Source organism: Anguilla rostrata, chromosome 6, assembly GCF_018555375.3.
Source record: "Anguilla rostrata isolate EN2019 chromosome 6, ASM1855537v3, whole genome shotgun sequence".
NCBI classification, from domain to species: domain Eukaryota; kingdom Metazoa; phylum Chordata; class Actinopteri; order Anguilliformes; family Anguillidae; genus Anguilla; species Anguilla rostrata.
The window spans coordinates 11,859,393-11,880,753 of NC_057938.1; the positions used below are offsets into that span (position 1 = coordinate 11,859,393).

The 21,361-nt window shown below is 46.9% G+C and overlaps 1 protein-coding gene across 1 annotated transcript in view; it reads left to right on the forward strand.

Annotated features, from left to right (window-relative positions):
• Positions 1-17,196, forward strand: part of lamc1 (laminin, gamma 1) — a 64,656-nt gene extending 47,460 nt beyond the window's left edge. The window contains exons 7-28 of the mRNA XM_064338380.1: positions 192-290; positions 2,632-2,768; positions 3,167-3,289; positions 3,770-3,959; positions 4,268-4,380; positions 5,008-5,229; positions 6,679-6,867; positions 7,365-7,610; positions 8,214-8,367; positions 8,541-8,683; positions 8,865-9,043; positions 9,767-9,923; positions 10,481-10,686; positions 11,017-11,096; positions 11,392-11,529; positions 11,740-11,884; positions 12,144-12,293; positions 12,579-12,693; positions 12,940-13,139; positions 13,477-13,635; positions 14,126-14,225; positions 14,469-17,196. Of these exons, the coding sequence (XP_064194450.1) occupies positions 192-290; positions 2,632-2,768; positions 3,167-3,289; positions 3,770-3,959; positions 4,268-4,380; positions 5,008-5,229; positions 6,679-6,867; positions 7,365-7,610; positions 8,214-8,367; positions 8,541-8,683; positions 8,865-9,043; positions 9,767-9,923; positions 10,481-10,686; positions 11,017-11,096; positions 11,392-11,529; positions 11,740-11,884; positions 12,144-12,293; positions 12,579-12,693; positions 12,940-13,139; positions 13,477-13,635; positions 14,126-14,225; positions 14,469-14,725 (3,502 nt within the window). The 3' untranslated portion in view covers positions 14,726-17,196. The remainder of the gene's footprint in view (positions 1-191; positions 291-2,631; positions 2,769-3,166; positions 3,290-3,769; positions 3,960-4,267; positions 4,381-5,007; positions 5,230-6,678; positions 6,868-7,364; positions 7,611-8,213; positions 8,368-8,540; positions 8,684-8,864; positions 9,044-9,766; positions 9,924-10,480; positions 10,687-11,016; positions 11,097-11,391; positions 11,530-11,739; positions 11,885-12,143; positions 12,294-12,578; positions 12,694-12,939; positions 13,140-13,476; positions 13,636-14,125; positions 14,226-14,468) is intronic.
• The last annotated feature ends 4,165 nt before the right edge of the window (positions 17,197-21,361 follow it).

Below are 21,361 nucleotides of genomic sequence, written 5' to 3' on the forward strand. Positions count from 1 at the left end.
CGTGTAAAGGTGTGTGTGTGTGTGTATTGCAGGTTTCCCGTGTACAGGTGTGTGTGTGCGTATTGCAGGTTTCTTGTGTACAGGTGTGTGTGCGCGTGTGCGTACTGCAGGTTTCTCGTGTACAGGTGTGTGTGCGCGCACATACTGCAGGTTTCCATGTGAAAGTGTGTGTTATCTTGCGTCCCGTGCAGGCCCTGTGCTTGCAGTACCTTTGGGAGCACGCAGGAGTGTGATGTGCAGACGGGACGCTGCCAGTGCAAGGACCACGTGGAGGGCTTCAGCTGTGACAGGTACTGTACACCTGTATCACCTGCCCGAAACCACACCCCCTCCTCACCTTCATCACACCTGCCCAAAGCCACACTCCCTCGTCCCCACTCCTCATCACACCTGCCCAATTCCACACCCCCCTCCTCATCACACCTGCCCGAAACCACACCCTCCTCCTCATTACACCTGCCCTAAACCACACCCCCCTTTTCCCAAGTGCTCGTCACACCTGCCCGAAACCACACCCCCCTCCTCATCACACCTGCCCAAAACCACACCCCCTCCTCACCTTCATCACACCTGCCCAAAGCCACACCCACCTCCTCACCTGTATTCATACCTGCCCAAAAGGACACCATCAGTCTGGTACATGTCCACAGTGCTGAGTGGAAATGAACAGCGAGAGAGGGGGCTACGGTTCCTTTGTGAGGAATTAATATTCACAGCCAGCAGTTAAACTGAGGCTGCTTTAGGAGGATTTAATATTCTCAGCCGCAGTTAAACTGAGGCTGCTTTAGGAGGATTTAATATTCTCAGCCGCAGTTAAACTGAGGCTGCTTTAGGAGGATTTAATATTCTCAGCCGCAGTTAAACCGAGGCTGCTTTAGGAGGATTTAATATTCTCAGCCAGCAGTTAAACTGGGGCTGCTTTAGGAGGATTTAATATTCTCAGCCGCAGTTAAACCGAGGCTGCTTTGCGCAGATTTAATATTCTCAGCCGCAGTTAAACTGAGGCTGCTTTGCGCAGATTTAATATTCTCAGCCGCAGTTAAACTGAGGCTGCTTTAGGAGGATTTAATATTCTCAGCCGCAGTTAAACCGAGGCTGCTTTAGAGATTATATTCTCAGCCGCAGTTAGACTGAGGCTGCTTTGCGCAGATTTAATATTCTCAGCCGCAGTTAAACGAGGCTGCTTTAGGAGGATTTAATATTCTCGCCGCAGTTAACTGGGGCTGCTTGCGCAGATTTAATATTCTCAGCCGCAGTTAAACCGAGGCTGCTTTAGGAGGATTTAATATTCTCAGCAGCAGTTAAACTGAGGCTACTTTAGGAGGATTTAATATTCTCAGCAGCAGTTAAACTGAGGCTGCTTTGCGCAGATTTAATATTCTCAGCCGCAGTTAAACCGAGGCTGCTTTAGGAGGATTTAATATTCTCAGCCGCAGTTAAACTGAGGCTGCTTTGCGCAGATTTAATATTCTCAGCCAGCAGTTAAACTGAGGCTGCTTTGCGCAGATTTAATATTCTCAGCCGCAGTTAAACCGAGGCTGCTTTGCGCAGATTTAATATTCACAGCCGCAGTTAAACTGAGGCTGCTTTGCGCAGATTTAATATTCACAGGCAGCAGTTAAACCGAGGCTGCTTTGCGCAGATTTAATATTCTCAGCCGCAGTTAAACCGAGGCTGCTTTGCGCAGATTTAATATTCTCAGCCGCAGTTAAACCGAGGCTGCTTTGCGCAGATTTAATATTCACAGGCAGCAGTTAAACTGAGGCTGCTTTGCGCAGATTTAATATTCTCAGCCGCAGTTAAACTGAGGCTGCTTTAGGAGGATTTAATATTCTCAGCCGCAGTTAAACCGAGGCTGCTTTAGGAGGATTTAATATTCTCAGCCGCAGTTAAACCGAGGCTGCTTTAGGAGGGTTTATTATTGTGCGCAGCCGGGCGAGTAAGTAAGGTTACCCTGGGAGGACTTCTTAGACGCAGCCGACGGTTAGTTAAGCTGAGCTTAGCGTGTGAGGTCTTCACGGAGGAGCAGCTGATCGGCGGTGTGTCGGATCTTAGCGCTCCGCGGCCGGGACGCGGTGGAGGCGTTTGGCTGCAGGAATGGCGTTGTGTGTGTGGAGGCGCGTGTGCGGAACAGGATTAGCCGCTCGGCCGTCCGCGCCGAAAGAGGAAACCGCTCCGCGCGGCGTGGCCTTCTATGGCATTCCCACGCCGCCTGCTTTAGCCCGCTGACCCGTTAACCCCTTCTCTTCTCCACGGACACGCCCAGCGCCCAGCGCTAACCCCGCCCCCTCCCGCCAGACGTTCGCCCGTTAGTTACTGTGCTCTTGCCAGACCGATCGATCAACCCGCCTCCCCTCTCGCTGATTGGTCAAGTCCCAGGTTAAATGTAGACGCGTTTGTGTCTGAAGGCAAATTCTCGACTTGTACTGTTGAAACAACGTGATGGATTAGATACCCATATAACTGGCGTGTGGCTGGGTAATATGTGCTGACGTTCAGAGGTCTTTGTTCTGGTTGAGTATGTGAGCACGTGTTCCTCAGACCGTGTGTATTTTGAAGGATTCTTGCGGTCTGACTGACACTGTTAAGTCTAAAGTTGAGCGCTTGACTGACGCGTGCCTGTATTTTCAGGTGTAAGCTGGGGTACTTCAACCTGGACCCCCTCAACCCTCAGGGCTGCACCCCCTGCTTTTGCTTCCAGCACTCGTCTGTGTGTGATGTTGCCGACGGCTACAGCATCCAGACCGTCACCTCCACCTTCAGCAGGGGTGAGTCAGCTGTTACTGTAACTGGTCTGAGACCAGTGCTAGACAATAATGGGTGTGAGTAACTGGCCTGGATCTGAGCACTTATTGCAGATCAGTGTTATGGAGCTCTCTCTCTTAGACTCCAGTTTAAACTCCTGGATCGAGCAGTCACAGTTGGCATGCGGTGTAACTATCGCTTATACAGTGCCTGATTTAATTGTAAAAGTGTCTGATTTTATTTCATTTTCTGTTTCTCTATGATGAATGGATTTCAGCTGCATTTGCAATGTTTAAAGAGTGATATTTCATTTATCATTCTGTTTTTTAAACCTGTGAGGAGAGTCCACCTGTCACTGTAGGTGTGGGGAGACTGTGCGTATAGGAAGCAGGGTTGTGACCTTTGACCTTTGACCCCACAGATGCGGAGGAGTGGAAGGGGCAGCAGAGGGACGGCTCCAGCGTCCCGGTGCAGTGGTCCTCCAGCAGGAAGGAGGTGTCCCTGATCTCAGACGACTACTTCCCCATGTACTTCCTCGCCCCAGGTATGCTACTGCATGAGCACCCCTCAGTGTCTGAGGAAAAAAATGATTCAATTAAATAGTTCATTTCTCATTAACAAGTGCCGAAGTGCACTGCCTTAGGCTAATCGTTGCATGAATGAGAAGTACGTGTGACTGTAAATGACAGGAATGATGTATTATGTAAAATACTGTATGTGTACATTTTGTGAGAGGTTTGTAATGATGTGTAATATGAATCGTTGTCATAGGATTTCTTGGGCAGTAGGAATGGTGTGTGTGTCTGTGTGTCTGTGTCTGTGTGTCTGTATCTGTCTCTGTGTGTGTGTGTGTGTGTGTGTGTGTGTGTGTGTGTGTGTGTGTGGTGTGTAATGATGTCTAATCTGCTTCGCTGTCCTATGATTTCTTTGGCAGTAGGAATGGTGTGTGTCTGTGTGTGTCTGTATCTGTCTGTGTGTGTGTGTTGTTGTGTATAATAGTGTGTACTCTGCATCGCCGTCACAGAGAAGTTTCTGGGGAACCAGCTGCTGAGCTACGGGCAGAACCTGACCCTGAACTTCCGGGTGGACCGGCGGGACACGCGGCTCTCTGCGGAGGACGTGATCCTGGAGGGCTCCGGCCTGCGCGTCGCCGTGCCGCTCATCGCCCAGGGCAACGCCTACCCCAGCGAGAACATGCAGACATACGTGTTCAGGTGCATGACCTGAGCCTCTGGGCCGCCACTGACCGCGTGTTTCGGTGTCCGTGTACACCAACCTTTTTAAAGACCGTTCGTTCTCTCTCGGATCACGACTGTTAACTGTTAACCAACATGGATGGTACTCTCAGGCGGAATGAGAATGCATGCAACTAAACGGAGTGAAGGCTGTAGCGTGCATGCACGGTGTAGAGCAGAGCTGTGATTGGTGCTTTGATGCACACTGTTTAGTGTACATAGCTGTGATTGGCTGTTCAACACAAATAGTGTAGCGCAGCGCCCTGACTGATCTTGTTGTTCCTCAGGCTTCACGATGCTACAGACTACCCCTGGAGGCCCAGTCTGCCCCACTCCGAGTTCCAGAAGCTTCTCTACAACCTGACCTCGATCAAGATCCGTGGCACCTACAGTGAAAGGAGTAAGCCCAAAACTGCCCACACTGTCCCCCTAAACCACGCACAGTATGGGGTGTGTTGCTGGGGGTATTAATAAAGACAGCTGTGAGACGTATTACTGGGGTACTTTAATATTTAGACAGCTGTTACAGTATGGCGTATTAAATATGAGAGCTCCAGGTCAGGAATAAATACGGTGTTTTGTGACAGGGCTCACAGTCAGGGGGGCTGTGGTGGTGGTGGCCGCTTCTGTTTTTGGGCCTGGGCTGAGCTCAGATCACAAAGTGTGTAGGTAAAATAACACTTTGGGTTATGGCTAAATGAGGACATAGCAACACTACAGCAGGGCTCTCTCTGTGAGTTAGCTTGAGCTCTTTGTCTAGGAGGTCTCTAGCTGTAGAGCTCTACCTTTCTGTCTGTGAGAGCAGTATTCTCTATGACCACAGTATTAGTCTTACTCTGTGAGACCAGTAGACTGAGGGCAGTAATGATCTTTCTGTATGGGAGCCGTAGAGAACTCTGTGAGACCAGTGTTGAACTCTGAGAGCTGCACTCTCCGTGAGAGCAGTATTGATCTTTCTCTGAGAATAACGTAGGCCTCTCTGAGAGCAGTGGTGTGATTGGGGGCTCTGACACTTCCTGTCCCCCAGGCGCTGGTTACCTGGACAACGTGTCCCTCATGAGCGCACGTCGGGGTCCCGGCACGCCTGCCCGCTGGGTGGAGAGGTGCACCTGCCCCCAAGGGTACGTGGGGCAGTTCTGTGAGCAGTGCGCCCTGGGATACCGGAGGAACCGGCCTGAGCTGGGCCCCTTCAGCGCCTGCGAGTCCTGCAACTGCAACGGCCACAGCGACACCTGCGACCCCGAGTCAGGTGAGTCGTTACCACGGTGACACCCGCCACCCCAAAACATTCAAATCCAGCACTACAACGCTCCCTGTGACATGCCACCCTCGCCCCCAGCATCTACTGCATGACCAATGATGCACAGAAATGAACCTTTTTCAGGTAGTGGAAAAGGGTAATTAATCCTCTTTAGATAGCGAGGAAAGGGGGAAACCGTTAATGAAAGGAAAAGGCGTACAGTGCTCTTATTCACCTCAAAAATGGAATTACCCCAGTGTAATTTACTCAAAAAAGAACTGAGTTTCTGTGAGCTTGATACTGTTTTCAGAGGGAGATCGTTGAGCAGAGCTCATTGATTAAGACACACATTCAAAGCCTGACTACATTCTGAAGGTATTGCAGTATACTACGTTGCCGCGTGCACATATTTAGGTTAATCCTGCGGTTAAAAGGGATTTTGATTAATTGCGTATTAATTGCCTCTGTAGAGTGTAATAACATGAAGATTATGGATGTAGCGGCAGATGTTTCTAAGTAAACAACGCGAACGATCCGAATGTTTTGTTTGGGATGACTCATGAATAACAGCTGGGTTGTGTTCCTGTTTATAAACCGGTCTACTCTGCTTCTGCATTCCCCTTGATAGTGATTCGCATTTCTCAAACACATTTACTTCAGTGCGTTTCAAGTTCATTTCCTCTGAATCATTATGCGGTGCTGTCACTCATCTGCACTGACAACTCAAGCGGCAATAAGCCATTCTGTTCTACAGAAAGTACGCCAAAGTTTCATTTGGTATTGAACAAGCTTATGGAGAATTAATTATAGCGTTAACTGTTCATTTAAACGTGTGAACAGTAATGAAATGAGTGAAATGAGTTTGTGAGCCCTCCTGCAGTGAAGATGAAACGCTAGTGCATGGTTCAGTGTCCTGGCTCCTGAGCTCTATCGTTTGCACATATTTATGCGGGTTGCCCTGAAAGGCTATCAGACCTCACAGAGCTGGCCCTGTGAAAAGGAGGGAGGGAAAGCAGTTGTGCTGTCAGGCAGAGCCAGAGGCAGTTTCTTTCTCTTACGACTGTATTCTTCATTTTAAATGTTGCATTTGGTAATGCTTGTGACGACCTGTAGTAATTTATAAATTAGGTCTGGTAGTCTGAGGGTTTAATTATCGTATATGTGATATCCCTTATTTGTTTTTTTATTGCAAGTCAGTTTATATACCCATCATTTATTTTCTCTGTAAAGCACTTGCGTTGCAGCTGTGTATAAACTGTGTTGTAAAAAAATAAAGGTTGTATGCAGCTAACCCTGTGGGCTAGAGCAGTGCACTTCTGCCGTATAATACCCCTGCAGTCCGTACATTTAAAGTGTGACACATTAACCTTGGCCAAATCTTGTCGTGGCTTGTCTTTCACTGCCATCTTGTGGCTGAAGGTGGTATAACATGTATGCGTCTGCACGTGCACACTGCAGGGATGTGTAACTGTAAGCACAACACCGCTGGGATCAGCTGCGAGAAGTGCAAGGATGGCTACCATGGCGACGCCACCGCCGGAACCTCCTCGGACTGCCAGCCCTGCCCCTGTCCCGGAGGCTCCACCTGTGCCGTGGTTCCCAAGACCAGGGAGGTGGTGTGCACAAACTGCCCGACTGGCACCACAGGTAAAATTGGGCCCCAGGCTCCTGTAGTACTACCACCAACTGCCCCACTGGCTCCTGTAGTACTACCACCAACTGCCCCACTGGCTCCTGTAGTACTACCACCAACTGCCCCACTGGCTCCTGTAATAGTACCACCAATTGGCCTACAGGTCCTGCAGTGTATTTTAGTGGTAGTGTAGAGTAGGAATTTCATCTCAGAGGCTGTTGGATGTGTATGGTAGCCTTCAAAAAGTGAAATAGTGTACTGTCATCTTAAACTCAGAATGCATGGGGCTGACTTTACCAACAATATTCCTGCAAACAACACGTAATCTGACTTTTAGGGCTTGCCTGAATTTATTTCTTTAACCAAATGAATGTTTTGTGTCAGAGTCGAAGAGTAAACTGTTCTGTTTTAACACCAATTTTTTAAAGTAATGAAAACGTTTCTAGTGTTGATGATTGTGTAAAGGCTGAAGCGGGTGTTGAATGTGTGCCCCCCCCCCCCCCCCCCCCAGGGAAGCGCTGTGAGCTGTGTGACGACGGCTTTTTCGGGGACCCCCTGGGGCAGAACGGCCCCGCCAGGGCCTGCCGGGTGTGCAAGTGCAGCAACAACATCGACCCCAACGCCGTGGGCAACTGCGACCGGGAGACGGGCGAGTGCCTGAAGTGCATCCACAACACGGACGGCTTCTTCTGCGACCGCTGCAAAGAGGGCTTCTACGGAAACGCCACGGCCTCCAACACCAGCGAGAAGTGCAAATGTGAGGCGCCCTCCTTCGCTGCCTGCAGTGACGCGCGCTCGAGCATGCTAACTTTGGGATGAAACTCCCTCCCTCTGTCTCTCCGTCTTTCATTGTCACACTATACCTCTCCCCCTCAATGTCCCTTTCTATGTCTCGCTCTATGTCACTGTCTCTGTCTCTCTCTCTCAATGTCACTGTCTCTCTCTCTATTTCACTCTATATCTCTCTCTCAATGTCACTGTCTCTCTCTCTATTTCACTCTCAATATCTCTCTCTCAATGTCACTGTCTTTCTCTACTTCACTCTCAATATCTCTCTCTCAATGTCACTGTCTCTCTCTACTTACTTCAACTCTCATCAATTAATCTGCTCTACTATGCCAATAGTCAACGTCCTTGCTCTTCTCTACTATCTATCGTTCAAATGTCCACTTTTTATCATCTTCCATCTTTTTCCTCAGTACTATACTCTCACCATACTCGCTCATCTAGTCACTCTGTCTCTCTCTCAATGTCACTGTTTTCTCCACTCTCTACTTTCATGTCACTGCTCTTCTCTCTCTCACTGTTTCCCCCCCATGCATTTCCTTCTCACTCTCTCTCTCTCTCTCTCTCTCTGCAGCGTGCTCCTGCTCGCCGTTCGGCACAGTGAACAGGCAGACCAGCTGCCTGCAGGTCACCGGGAAGTGCCAGTGTCTGCCGCACGTCACCAACCGCGACTGCAGCGCCTGCGAGCCCGGCTTCTACAACCTGCAGAGCGGGCGTGGCTGCGAGCGGTGAGCCCGCCGCCGGGGGCCGGGAGCACGGGGGCGTGGTTTAGGGAGGGAGGGGAAATGTTCGGCTTGGGTCATTCGGCAATTTCCGGTCTTTATTGCTGAGGCTGTACTGGGTCTGTGTGGATGTAACATTGCCGCCCGAGGTGAAACTCCTCCCGCTCCTGTCTCCACAGGTGCAACTGCAACGCCATTGGCTCCACCAATGGACAGTGTGACATCAGAAGCGGTCAGTGCGAGTGCCAGCCGGGAGTCAAGGGCCAGCACTGCGAGCGCTGCGAGGTCAACTTCTTTGGCTTCGGGTCCTCCGGCTGCAAACGTAAGACTGGGGACGGTAGCGCTGTCCTGTTTGACTCCACCCCCTCGCCCAACTCTGATAGGCTACGGTCATAAGATACTCCCCTGAGCTGAAGAAATGTACAGCACGCACGTGGTTACATTATCACTGCGCTACGTGGAGCGCCGTGTGTCAGACTCCGCCTCTTCCTGTCTCCCTGCAGCGTGTGACTGCGACTCCGAGGGCTCGCAGACCGCCCAGTGTAAGGAGGACGGCCGCTGCGAGTGCCGGCCTGGCTTCGTGGGGTCCCGCTGTGACATGTGTGAGGAGAACTACTTCTACAACCGCACCCGCCCTGGCTGCCAACAGTGCCCCTCCTGTTACTCTCTAGTGAGGGATAAGGTAAGGCTCACTCTCCTGCTACTCTCTAGTGAGGGATAAGGTAAGGCTCACTCTCCTGCTACTCTCTAGTGAGGGATAAGGTAAGGCTCACTCTCCTGCTACTCTCTAGTGAGGGATAAGGTAAGGCTCACTCTCCTGCTACTCTCTAGTGAGGGATAAGGTAAGGCTCACTCTCCTGCTACTCTCTAGTGAGGGATAAGGTAAGGCTCACTCTCCTGCTACTCTCTAGTGAGGGATAAGGTAAGGCTCACTTTCCTGTTACTCTCTAGTGAGGGATAAGGTTAAGGCTCACTTTCCTGTTACTCTCTAGTGAGGGATAAGGTAAGGCTCACTCTCCTGTTACTCTCTAGTGAGGGATAAGGTAAGGCTCACTCTCCTCTTACTCTCTGGTGAGGGATAAGGCAAGACTCACTCTCCTTTAAGGCTCTCACTCTCCTGCTAGTCTCTAGTGAGGGATAAGGTAAGGCTCACTCTCCTGCTACTCTCTAGTGAGGGATAAGGTAAGGCTCACTCTCCAGTCCCCAGATTTCCCGGTAGTTCTGTGAGATAGGAGTGTATTTGGGGAACGATCCAATGAATTTAGGTCACCTTTTAAGCAGGCTTTGTTTGTGCAACTAGGGAGGTCACTATGGTCATTGTGATTGAGGAGTCACAGCCAATGTGCAGCTTTAGAGAACAGCCATGTTCGAGTTGCTGTGGTAACTCTACCTTGTATCTGTTCAGGTGAACCAGCAGAGACAGAAGCTGGATGACCTGCAGAATTTGATTGACAACCTGGGCAACAACCAGGAGACAGTGAGTGACAAGGCCTTTGAGGACCGACTGAAGGAAGCGGAGAAAGCCATCATGGACCTGCTGCGGGAGGCCCAAACCAGCAAAGGTTAGAGCAGCACACTGTATAAACATTACTACCATTCTATCAAACACGTCATATCAATGCACTGCCTCCCTCAAACACCATATTGAACAACATTCCTACCACACTGAAACAGCAGGTCAACATACTTACCACTCATATCAACATACCTACTGCACTCAATCGCTGTATCAACATTCCAAACCCACTCGAACACCATATCAACTGTCCTACTACACTTATACCTGCATTCCTACCACACTCAAACACCATGTCAACATACCTACCTCGCTGAATCTCCATAGGAACACACCTACGGCTCTAAGACTCCAAGTGAACATACCTACCCGCACTCAAATTGCATATAAAGCTGCCTACTGCGCTTAAAATGCATATATTTTATAAGGATGTGTTCTGTACAAACTTGCTGACTGAGCCATGTTCATGCGTTTTGCGTGCGTTTGTGATGAGTGTTCATATTTTGGTATATGTATTATGTGTCATAGATGACTGCATACATGCTATGGTCTGATTTCTCGCGTTTGTTTTTCATTGTCAACGACCTCATGCCCCCTCTCCAGATGTGGACAAAGGCCTGCTGGAGCGACTGAACGGCATCAACAACACCCTCACCACCCAGTGGAACCGGCTGCAGAACATCCGCAACACGGTGGACAAGACCAACGCGCTCGCCGACAAGTCCCGCAACCGCGTGCGCGACGCCGAGGACCTCATCGACCGCGCCCGGGAGGAGCTGCAGAAGGCCAAGGACGCCATCAGCAAAGTGGTGCGTCGCGCTGCGACAACGCTAACGCTAATTCTGCAGTGATGTCATGCTGTAATGCTGTCGAAGGGTTTTGTAATTACGATGTTATAGGCGTGTTATAAAGCTGTAGTAATATTGTTGAAGTAAAGGTAATGTTTCTTGAATAATGCTACCGCTGTGAAGCAGAAACTCAAGCGGCGTTGTTTAAGGCTCTTACTTCCCTGTTTTGACTGTTGTGCCGTTAAGTATTCAGGGTCCTAAGCCGTTTTCCGAATAATTGACTCTGTAGATACGCGTGGTGGTTTTATCATGCTTTGCATGTGATTTTCTCACAAATGTGTCTTTATGCAGGACATCAAACCACCCACAAGCCCCGGGGATCCGAACAACATGACTCTTTTGGCGGAAGAGGCGAGGAAATTAGCCGACAAGTAAGAGCGGGGCCGAAGCTCTCTCTCACTGCTTTAGTGTGTAATGTTGATTAATGCCCAGGGAGGCAGGGTTTCCCCAAAGGTTAATGGGAAAGAACTGAGGCCAAGCATGCTAGTCTTGCTCTGCTGAAATTGAACGAGGAATTTGCTGTAATGAGGTGGGCCTAAAAATCCAATTGGGAATTTCAAATGAGGAGAGAAGAAAAAACTGGGCTTGAAGTTTTTCTTAAAAAGTGATGGAAAGTCAATGTTGCTGCCTCAATGAGGAATCTCACTCACTGTCCGATTCACTCAGGCATAAGACGGACGCAGATCAGATTGAGAAGATTGCCAAGGATGCCAATGACACCTCCACCAAGGCTCTCAACCTCCTGAAGACCACTCTGGATGGAGAGACCAAGACCAACAGTGACATCGATGATCTCACCAAGAAGTCAGTCACTTCCGTAACTCCTAACTTAACGAGTCTTTGATGTGCGATGTGCCAATTCTGATGTATAATAGGAGAAAAAGCGTCCCTGTGAACCCGTATAATTTCCGTAACCTGTGTCAGTCCCGTAACCCGTATCATTTCCGTCACCTGTGTCAGTCCGGTAACGCTTACGCGGTGTGGGTATTTTACCTGCCGGTTTTGCCTTGCCAGGTACAATGACGCGAAAGAGCTGGTGACGAACCTGGAGAAGCAAGCCAACAAGGTTCACGCCGAAGCGGAGGAGGCGGGGAACAAAGCCCTGCAGATCTACGCCAACCTCACCGGCCTGCCGCCCGTCGACACCAAAACCCTGGAGGTGAGATTAACCTTCCAGGACTGCGGCATACAACTCTGCCTGCCGCACAGCGTCTGCCTCATTGCCAAGTTTGGGGTTTCTCGGTGTTGGCGCTGCACATTATCGGTTGTTGAGATACCTCACCCTCACCCCCACTGTTAAAACACTTTGAGATGCGTGATGTGACCTTGGGCATTCCATGCAAGGTCTTAGTGACTGGATCCATGATATTGTGCTTCTAAATTGTGATCTGATTGGTACCTCTCTCTGTCCCTCTCAGGATGAGGCCAATAAGATAAAGAAGGAGGCTTCGGACCTGGATAACCTGATCGATAAGACTGAGAAGGAGTACATGGACCTGCGCGATGATCTGAAGGGCAAGGAGGCTGAGGTCCGAAAACTGCTGGAGAAGGGGAAGACCGAGCAGCAGGTGGGTTTTTGATTCATCTCTTTTTGAGTCATCTCTTTTTGGTGTGTTGGGTTCTCTCTCTACTAGGTTGGGTTCTCTCTTTACTGTGTTGGGTTGTCTCTTTGCTGTGTTGGGTTCTCTTGACTGTATACTCTCTAGCTACCCGCTCAATCTACCTGCTCTCACTGTATAAACTGTGCAGGCCAGAATACTTGTTGAATTAGTGAAATCTATTGAGTGGATGCCAAATAACCTACCCTCTCTCTCCTGCTCTCGCCTTCTTCCGTCTCCCTCTCTTACCCCCAGACTGCAGATCAGTTGCTCGCACGAGCAGACGCTGCAAAGGCATTGGCTGAAGAGGCTGCCAAGAAAGGGAGGTCCACCTATCAGGAGGCACAGGACATTCTGGGGAACCTGAGAGGTGAGCGCACTGCTTGGGCTTGTTTGGTTTGAAAGGTGTGAAGCGTGACTGAGGCTTATACGGGTATGAGAGGTGAGTGCACAACTGAGGCTCATACAGTCCTGAAAGGTGAAATCCGCACTGAGGCTTATACGGGTCCATTTTATCATCCTGCATATTGTGCCCACTGGAGATGGTAGACTACACTGTTATAAGGAAAACGGTTCATATTTTGCCTGATCTCTCTGCATTGTTGCCCCTCTCCAGATTTCGACAGACGTGTGAATGACAACAAAACTGCCGCTGAGGAAGCCATGAAGAAGATCCCCGAGATTAACGCCACCATCATCGCCGCCAACGACAAGACGAAGCAAGCGGAGGGGGCGCTAGGCAACGCCGCAGCCGACGCCCGGGAGGCGAAGAACAAGGCAGAGGAGGCCGAGAAGATCGCCAGCGCAGTGCAGAAGGTATCCCATGATTCATCTGGAGCCTTTTGTGTGAACATGCATGTACACTCTATGTGCACTTATACACTGCATATGCATGCATGTGTACAGTGTACCATGTCAGTTATTCCCTTTTGTGCCCACTCATGATTCTCATAGTCATCAGGGATAAAGTCAAAGCTGTTCAGCTGTAAAAATGTTTTCTTAGAGGTGGGTAATGTCGTGAGGTTGTTGGTTTTGTTTTGTGTACTGCAGTGGTAAATGTGTAATCTGGGGTTCGTGTGCTGTGCTGGAAATGCTTTGTAAGTTGGGTTCTGTGTACTACACTGAAGGTTTTTTAATGGATTTTGTGTAACAGAGTGCCGCCAACACAAAGAAGGACGCAGAGAAGGCGTTTGAGGACACAATGAAGCTTGATGACGAGGTCAATGGGATGATGGATCAGCTGGCCGCAGCTGAGAAGGAACTGGCCAAGAAGAAGCGGGAAGCTGACGCGGATATGATGATGGCAAACATGGTGAGTGTGACCACCAAAACAGGAAGTACTTCCCTATGAGCCAGGATTAACCCAGGAAGTACTCTGTTATGAGCCAGATTTACACAGTATATATTTTGTGAGTGTGCCAAACACAGGAGGTACTCTGCAATGAACCAAATAAAATTAGCTTCTACACAGAATGTTTTTCAAAGCAAGTACTGTGCTATAAACTGAGCTTTACATAGGGCATACTCAGCTAAGGTTGACCATTTCCCACACGGGAAATTGTAAACGAATGTGCAGTTTATATATTGTGTTATGTTAGAAATTGTGTACCTAATGGCATCCTTTCAAAGTGCAAGCTTGTGGTTGATTAAGGGAAGAGTCCAACGCTGATGGTTGCTGTCACATACCGCAATGCTATTTTTGTGCGCACGCTTCTATTAAACTAGTGGTGAAGCGGTCATTCTCTGATGTTTGCATGCTGATGTCACAGTGATGGCGGTGATGGTGTTGATGTGTTCTGTAGGCATCAGACGCAGCTAAAGAAGCTGAGGACAATGCCCGCAAAGCCAAGAATGCCGTCAAGAGCGTTTTGAGCACCATCAACGACCTGCTCAAGCAACTTGGTACGTGTACTTTGCAAGACTGCTGTTGCGATATTTCTTGTACTTACAGCTTATAAATCAGGCGAATGTGCTTATGTTCTCTTGTATTCCAAGCTGAACTGTAATGAATGTAAAATAATCTATATATTTTACATGTCACATTCTTTCTAGCTGCACGTTTAAATATTAGAGTCACTGGCTCACTGTGGATTTATGAGTTTAAATACTGTGATTCATTGATTCATGGCTGTTCTCTGGCTTCAGGTAACATTGACAAAGTTGACCTGAGCAAGCTGGACCAGATCGACGGGTCGCTGAAGCGGGCCAAAGAGCAGATGGAGGACAGCGAGCTGGACCGCAAGCTGAACGAGCTCAACCAGGTCGCCAAGAGCCAGGAGGACATGATCAGCGACTACGAGCGGCAGATCAACGAGATCCGAGCCGACATCACCAACCTGAACGACATCAAGAGCACGCTACCGCCCGGCTGCTACAACACCGCCTCGCTCGAGCGGCCTTAACCCCGCCATCCCCACGCCCCCCCCTCCCCTTATCCCTCTCCTCCTCTCCCTCCATCTCTACACTCCTCCCTACCCCGCGTCTAACACTCTGGCAGAATGCCACTTTTTACCAAAACGATCGTTGTTGTTTTTTTCGTTTTGTTTGTTTGTTTTATTGTTTTTTGGATTTTTTTTTTTTTTTTTGCAAGAGAAAAGCCACCAACGTTAGGGTTAATGGGACGGTGGGATGCTAAAGGAAAGGACCGCAGGGTGAAGGGGGAAGTAGCGCGGTATATACCCCACGGAACTGCACCACGACCTGCGCCTGCGCCTTTACCAGTCCACTCAAGCCCCTCCCCCTGCCCTCCCGTTTGGAGGGAAAATAAGCTATACCAGCGCGTTGGCCGGACAGAGTCACCCTCGGGCTTTGCTTAATCATATCGGTATTATCCCATTATGGTTGGTACACCAACGATTCAGAAACCAAGCAGTGAAGGACTCCTGTTTTTATTTTATTTTAATTATTATTAATAAAATTAATATCTAATAACTCCGTAGGGACATGCCCTGCATTACATCGGCTATACCTGCCCCAGCACAGTATTCAGTGTATACACCGTATATACACACAGGAACTTGTCAGTGGTTACCCTGTATATACACACAGGAACTTGTCAGTGGTTATACCATATAGACACACACAGGAACTTGTCAGTCGTCATACTGTATATACACACAGGAGCTTGTCTGTGGTTATACCGTATATACACACACAGGAACTTGTCTGTGGTTCTTCTGTATATACACACATGAACATCTGTGTCTGTACTGTATCTGTGGACAGATTAACCTGTCTGTCTGTGCCAACTACACACAGGGCCTGTCTGCACACACCTGAACGCAATTGAGAGCCGAGTAAAGTCTTACCAGAGATGGGGGCCGGTGTTAAGACGGGGTGACATTAACTGTGAAACATCTGAACACAGTATTTTTTTTTTTTTTTTTTAAACCCTACAGAATCTTTTTTTTTTTTTTCCTGAAGCTGCTGTTTAATCCAGGTGTATTGCGAATCAGACATTAACATTTTTATTTTTTGAAAAGGCAGAACTCAAAACACACGTACACACATACACACACTATGCAACTTTGTACATTTGCGTAGACTATACCTGATACACTGGTGCTAATTATTATTTCAAATGTTATATTTTTGTGTGAATGTTTTTTTTATGATATAGAGTGAGGAAATGTTATTGTCATGTAAATGTAAATATGCTTAAATGATTCAGGACTGACTGAAATCATAAAGAAATATGATTAGGAAAAATAAAAGAAATCCCACCAGCCTCCTCGAAAAAGTCCTGTCACGAAAAGCAACAGAAACCTCCACATAATATATAAATATATAGAATATTTCTGTGGTATTACCTGCTTGCTTGTATACATGGCTCTGTGTTGCTGCATAGATCTGCCGTACGTTCTGTTTTCAGTGAGGGGTTACGGATGAACCGCGAGCGTACTTTTCGGTCAAGGTCTCCCCCCCCCCTGCCCTTTCGCGGGAGGCCCGAGTTAAAGTACTGCCACGTTTGAAGCCACTTGTGATAAGCCAGGCATTTCATTTTCACCGCATATGAAATGAACATCAGTTATGAGCAGCCATTTAACAATTTTAACAGTATTCTGTGCCTTTATACTTGGTCATAATCTCTCCACATAATTCATATAATATTAATATATTGCTCCTGTCAAGGACACCTAATCTATATTTCACACGCAGTGCCTTTATTGTTAGTAATTTAACCAATGCACACACAGATAAGTATGATTTTTTTATATGCATACATACCTGCATACATATATGCATGCGTGCATACATGTATACGTAAAAAAATAAACATGGGTCGGGCCTCTATTCTGTGCCCATAGGTTTGATTATACAAATGTTACATTTGGAAGGAAAACCATACTATGCGACTGCACGTGTCGGTCTTCCTACCCACATTGCTTACGAACGGCTAAAAGGGTGTAGCATCGGCTGGGTCCTCGCTCCTCTGCATGAGGTGAGGGTTCGTTCATGGTCTTTTCCCGCATTTCTTTCGTTCAGTAGGTCATCCCTGCAGAGAGCAGTAGACCCCTGTGTTATTGGGAGAACATGCCATGCAGTGGAAGTGGTGCAGGGTTACCCGGCTGAGCGGTAGGCCAGCTAGGACACCCCCCCCCCCCCCCTTATACCGGCTGTGCAACACGTACACCCCTGTGTATAAAACAGTATTTCTTATTTATAAAGTCTCAAGTGTGTGTAATCTTCCTAGAATACATGTGTGTTGCACAGACTTGTGAACATATGGCTATAGAGGGCACTGCTAATAATTAAAAAAAAGAAATCCCAACACGTTTTACCAGATCACAGTGTCATTATAAAGGCCTGATAAACTCTTGTTTATTACTTATTGCCTGTAAATCAAATTGTACCATTAAAATATTAAATGTTATTGGGCTCCGTGTGAATGGTTTGTACATTTTACACCCTCTCTCCCTCCCACCCTCTCTCTCTGTCTCTCTCTCGCTCTCTCTCGCTCACTCAGGTTTGTGGCCTCACGTTGGATGGGCTATATTCATTTGTTTAGCTTTCACATTTTGCTGTCGAACACATACACTGACATGTAACATACAGCCTATTCACTCATACAATGGCAGTTCATGCTAAGATGGCTCTAAAAATCAGACGTGGGTTCCTGCTCATTGTTTGGCCGGCGTGTTTGACGCTTGCTAATGTCAGTTTCAGTATTACAGCATTGTTCATTTATACAAAAGAATGCATCTTTATTCAAAGCTTGCCCTTTGAATATTTGAGTTTGATGTTTTGTTTGTTTTGTGTAGTCTGTCAGGAAGGGCGACGACGTGATGTCACTAGCTGCATAAATTAAGCTCAGTGTTCTGTATCCGAAAGTCAAGCGGAGGCATGTGCAGGGGAGTGGTGGAGCGTCAAAGAAAAGCCATTGAGAGACAGGAGGAAGCGCTTCCTCTGCTGAGAGGAGATGGCAACGGGCTTGTGCCGGCAATGCTTTTTTTGTTCCAATGTGTAAGAGAATACAGAGCCTTTTATTGGGTTACTGCTGCCTTTCAGCTTACAGGAAAGATGCAGAATGATCCTCTTGTTCGCAATCCCGCCATTTTGACATGATTTGTGAAACGGTCCACTGCTTTGCATTCTGGAAATATTGGGGGTTGCTGAAATTTATGTTTGCAGTCATTTTTCTATTTATGGTACAGGCTTTTGCTCTGTGCCTCCAGACATGCATAAGACAGCCTGCTCAACTGTCACCAAAGCCATTACTTGAAATAGAATTTTTTGAAATGAGGAATTATGTATTTTTTCCCCATTCACTCAGACGGGGTGAAAGTAGAGAGCATTGCAGATGCGGATTGCACGACCGTACAGGAAGTCCCTTGGTGAGGAATTGAACCCCTGTCCATATGGAGGGATTTGTGTATGAACTGAGTAATGGCTGCCCCTACAGGCTGCATCCCATGGTCTCCCCTAAACTCTAAATCTAAAAGATGCACAAGGTGAAATAAAATATCCTCTGCCCTTGACTGCGTATGATATTCCAGTGTTAAAGGTACTCAACTTCCCAGTTTCTGAAGACGTTCTTCTCTAATAATAGACATCATAAATCCAATCAACTGCATTCTTCTGCTCAGTTTAATTCCCCCCCGGTGTCAAGGTATGGTGTTTAGTAAGAACTGTGTCTGGTGCTTGTGTTGGTAGTTTATCATGCACAGATAATGTGTAAGCCTCACAGCTGCAGGCTTCCGTAAGCGGAGAGAAGAACCAGCTTGTCACCCTCCTTCTTTTAGCTCGGAGACGAGAGCACAGCTGCTTCAGGCCACAGGGGAAATCCAAACTGCACTCCAGGATCTGGGTTCCCATGCCCTGGGGCGGAAGGGGAGGAATCTGCCAGTTTTTTGGAAGATATGTGTTTGGCAGTGTGTGTGTGTCTGTGTGTGTGCGTGTGTGTGTAAAAGATGGAATGTTGATGGGGCCCTGAGGCAGAGGCAGGGTGAGACCTGCCCAGGGAGGGGCACTTTGGGTGTGCGTGTGTGCGTATGTGTGTATGTACGTGCGTGTGTTTTGTGTTCCCTGCAGTAACACGCGCCCTCCCCCCTTACCCCGCCCCGCCCTACCTCACCCTGCAGTCTCATCACAGTGCGGTGCTCTGGCCTGTTTGCACACGGTGGGCGTGGCTGTGATTGCAGGTTGACTGGGGAAAAAAACCCACAATGATCTCACTGCCCTCTGGCACTGTCTTTTTCCCCAGCACTGTTACTCATCGCCCAGGGACACGTTCTCTGAATTCAGTCTGGATCGACTGGAACTCACGGAGACACACAGGTATGTGTCTGACCTCCTGGGAGTGGCTTACATCCACACACTAATACAAACCATAAAACTGCCATACCTACCCAAATAAAAAGTGATTAAACCAGATGTGTTGGAAAATGGGAAATTGAAATTCCATATTGTTCTCATCTCTAAGGTTTATTTATTTTTTTAATGGATGTTTGATACGTCATTAAAGGTAGTTTTTTTTGTGTGAAATAATGTTTTTTCTAAATATTTCAAGATACACAAGAACCAATAAAGATTATTCACATTTTTTGACTAGAATGTTGTTGACATAAAATTTAAAACGTTTGAAAACATAGAAAAGTATGGGGTTTAAATTGCTGTGATTTTACCTGAGAAGATGGCTTGTAGTATTAAATCAGGATTGAAATAAATGATTAAAGTTTGGGGGTCAAAGTATAATCTATTAGTGAAAAGGTTAGTTCGGAAAAGGAGGCTGAAATTTTCCAGTTTTCTCTGGCCAGGTTAAAGGAAGTGAGTAACGGTGAATAGGGATGAATAGGGAGTGCCCCGCCCAGATGTATACATAGACATTGCCCCTAAGATTTTACTCCCTCAACAGATTTTTTTTTTTTAATTGAGCTTGCCCAGCCTATCATTTCAAAATCTGGAAATGAACCATACAAACATGTCCAGCACAACTATGTATCACTGAGTTTGTGATAGAAATGATTGTTTGCAACACTGTAAGTGCGTTACATATTTTAATACATCTCAATTTTAGAACTTCCCCTTTTACTCCAAATTGTAATAATGCATCATGTATGCATAATGATATAAAATTAGGAAATAAAGAAATCTGCAACATTCTCATCTGGCCATTGTTGGTCATCAATTCCAGACTGCAACATTGCGACTTTATTCAAACCCTTGGTAAATGAGCAAAGAAAGCTGTGTAAAATAAACAGAACATGCAGCAAGCTATATTTTATATCCTCAAGAATGGATCCATACTTAAAATAGTCATTCCCCATTATAACTGTATTTGCAAATGCAGCTGGTTAGAGAAAAAGATTTTGTTTAGCAAGTTGTTTTTTTTAAAGAAATGATCACACCTCTTTTTTCAGTGTGCTCTTGTTCAGCTTGTTCATACTCATGTGTGCAGATCATTCAGTCTCAGGGCGTGTCCATTACACAGTATATCCCACAGTCTGACTACAGTTTGCGGATACTGTCCTCCACTGGCCTCCATTATAACACTGTTATCATCTGTAGTTCCTCTTTCATTTTTTTGTGGTTTAGGGACGAGTTGTGGCAATGATGAGAGGTGGAGCAGAGGCTTGTGTATAATAATTGTACAATAATTGTTACTGAAGATTGCTAATGCTGAAGAGGTTACAGAATTTCTGATATTAATTGTTTTGAATGAAATTTCCCTTAGGTGTTTCTGCAACAAATTTAATGCTATTCAAGTCACTTCAATATAAGCGTATTGCAGTGGGATGTGGGACTACGAGCTTTATTCATTTATTGTAGCATGTTTTTCAGCGTCCCCTGTACTGGGTAGGCACAATATCCCTGACATGTTCAAACATAATAGAGGTTATTCATTCCCACATATGATGGATGAATCATCTGTGGACTCTTAGCGCACCTAGACAGTGGAAGTTATGCAGACTAATGATTGGAGCTTTAGATATCAGCTCACGCAATCATTGGTGCATTCTCCCCTAGCGTCATCTCTATGATACAGACCACTCTTTTTCCATGAGAGATGTTTTCTTATTTTGAATAATGTTGCTCCTGGAGACACCAGTCAGTAGAAACAATCATGATCAGCTGAAAACCAAAAGGACCAAAAGGACGCTAAAAATTATTTTTCATGAAAGAAAGTCTAGGCTGTGATTATTTAGTCATTTATTCACTATTGGAAGTAGATTTAAAACCAAGACATGCCTTTGCTATAATAAACCTACGCACATACAAGGCCAGAAGCCTGCTCAATGAGTCCTCTACACATGAGGTGTTTAATTTAATTCTGCAGTTTTATATATTATAATAATTTGATGGGAAAAAAGCAAGTTAGATACCTTTTAATGCTATAACACATTAAAGAAATATAGGTACAGTATATGAAAGCTGTGATATTTAAGAATGTAATTGAGCTGATAATTAGAACTATCCTTTGAAATTCTGCACTCTCAGAACTTTAGTAGCAGTCTGTATAGAGATATATTTCTAAGAGACACCTTTAGTTCTCTCTTGACTGGCTACAGAAAGCAAACTGCATTCCTGCCTACCGACCA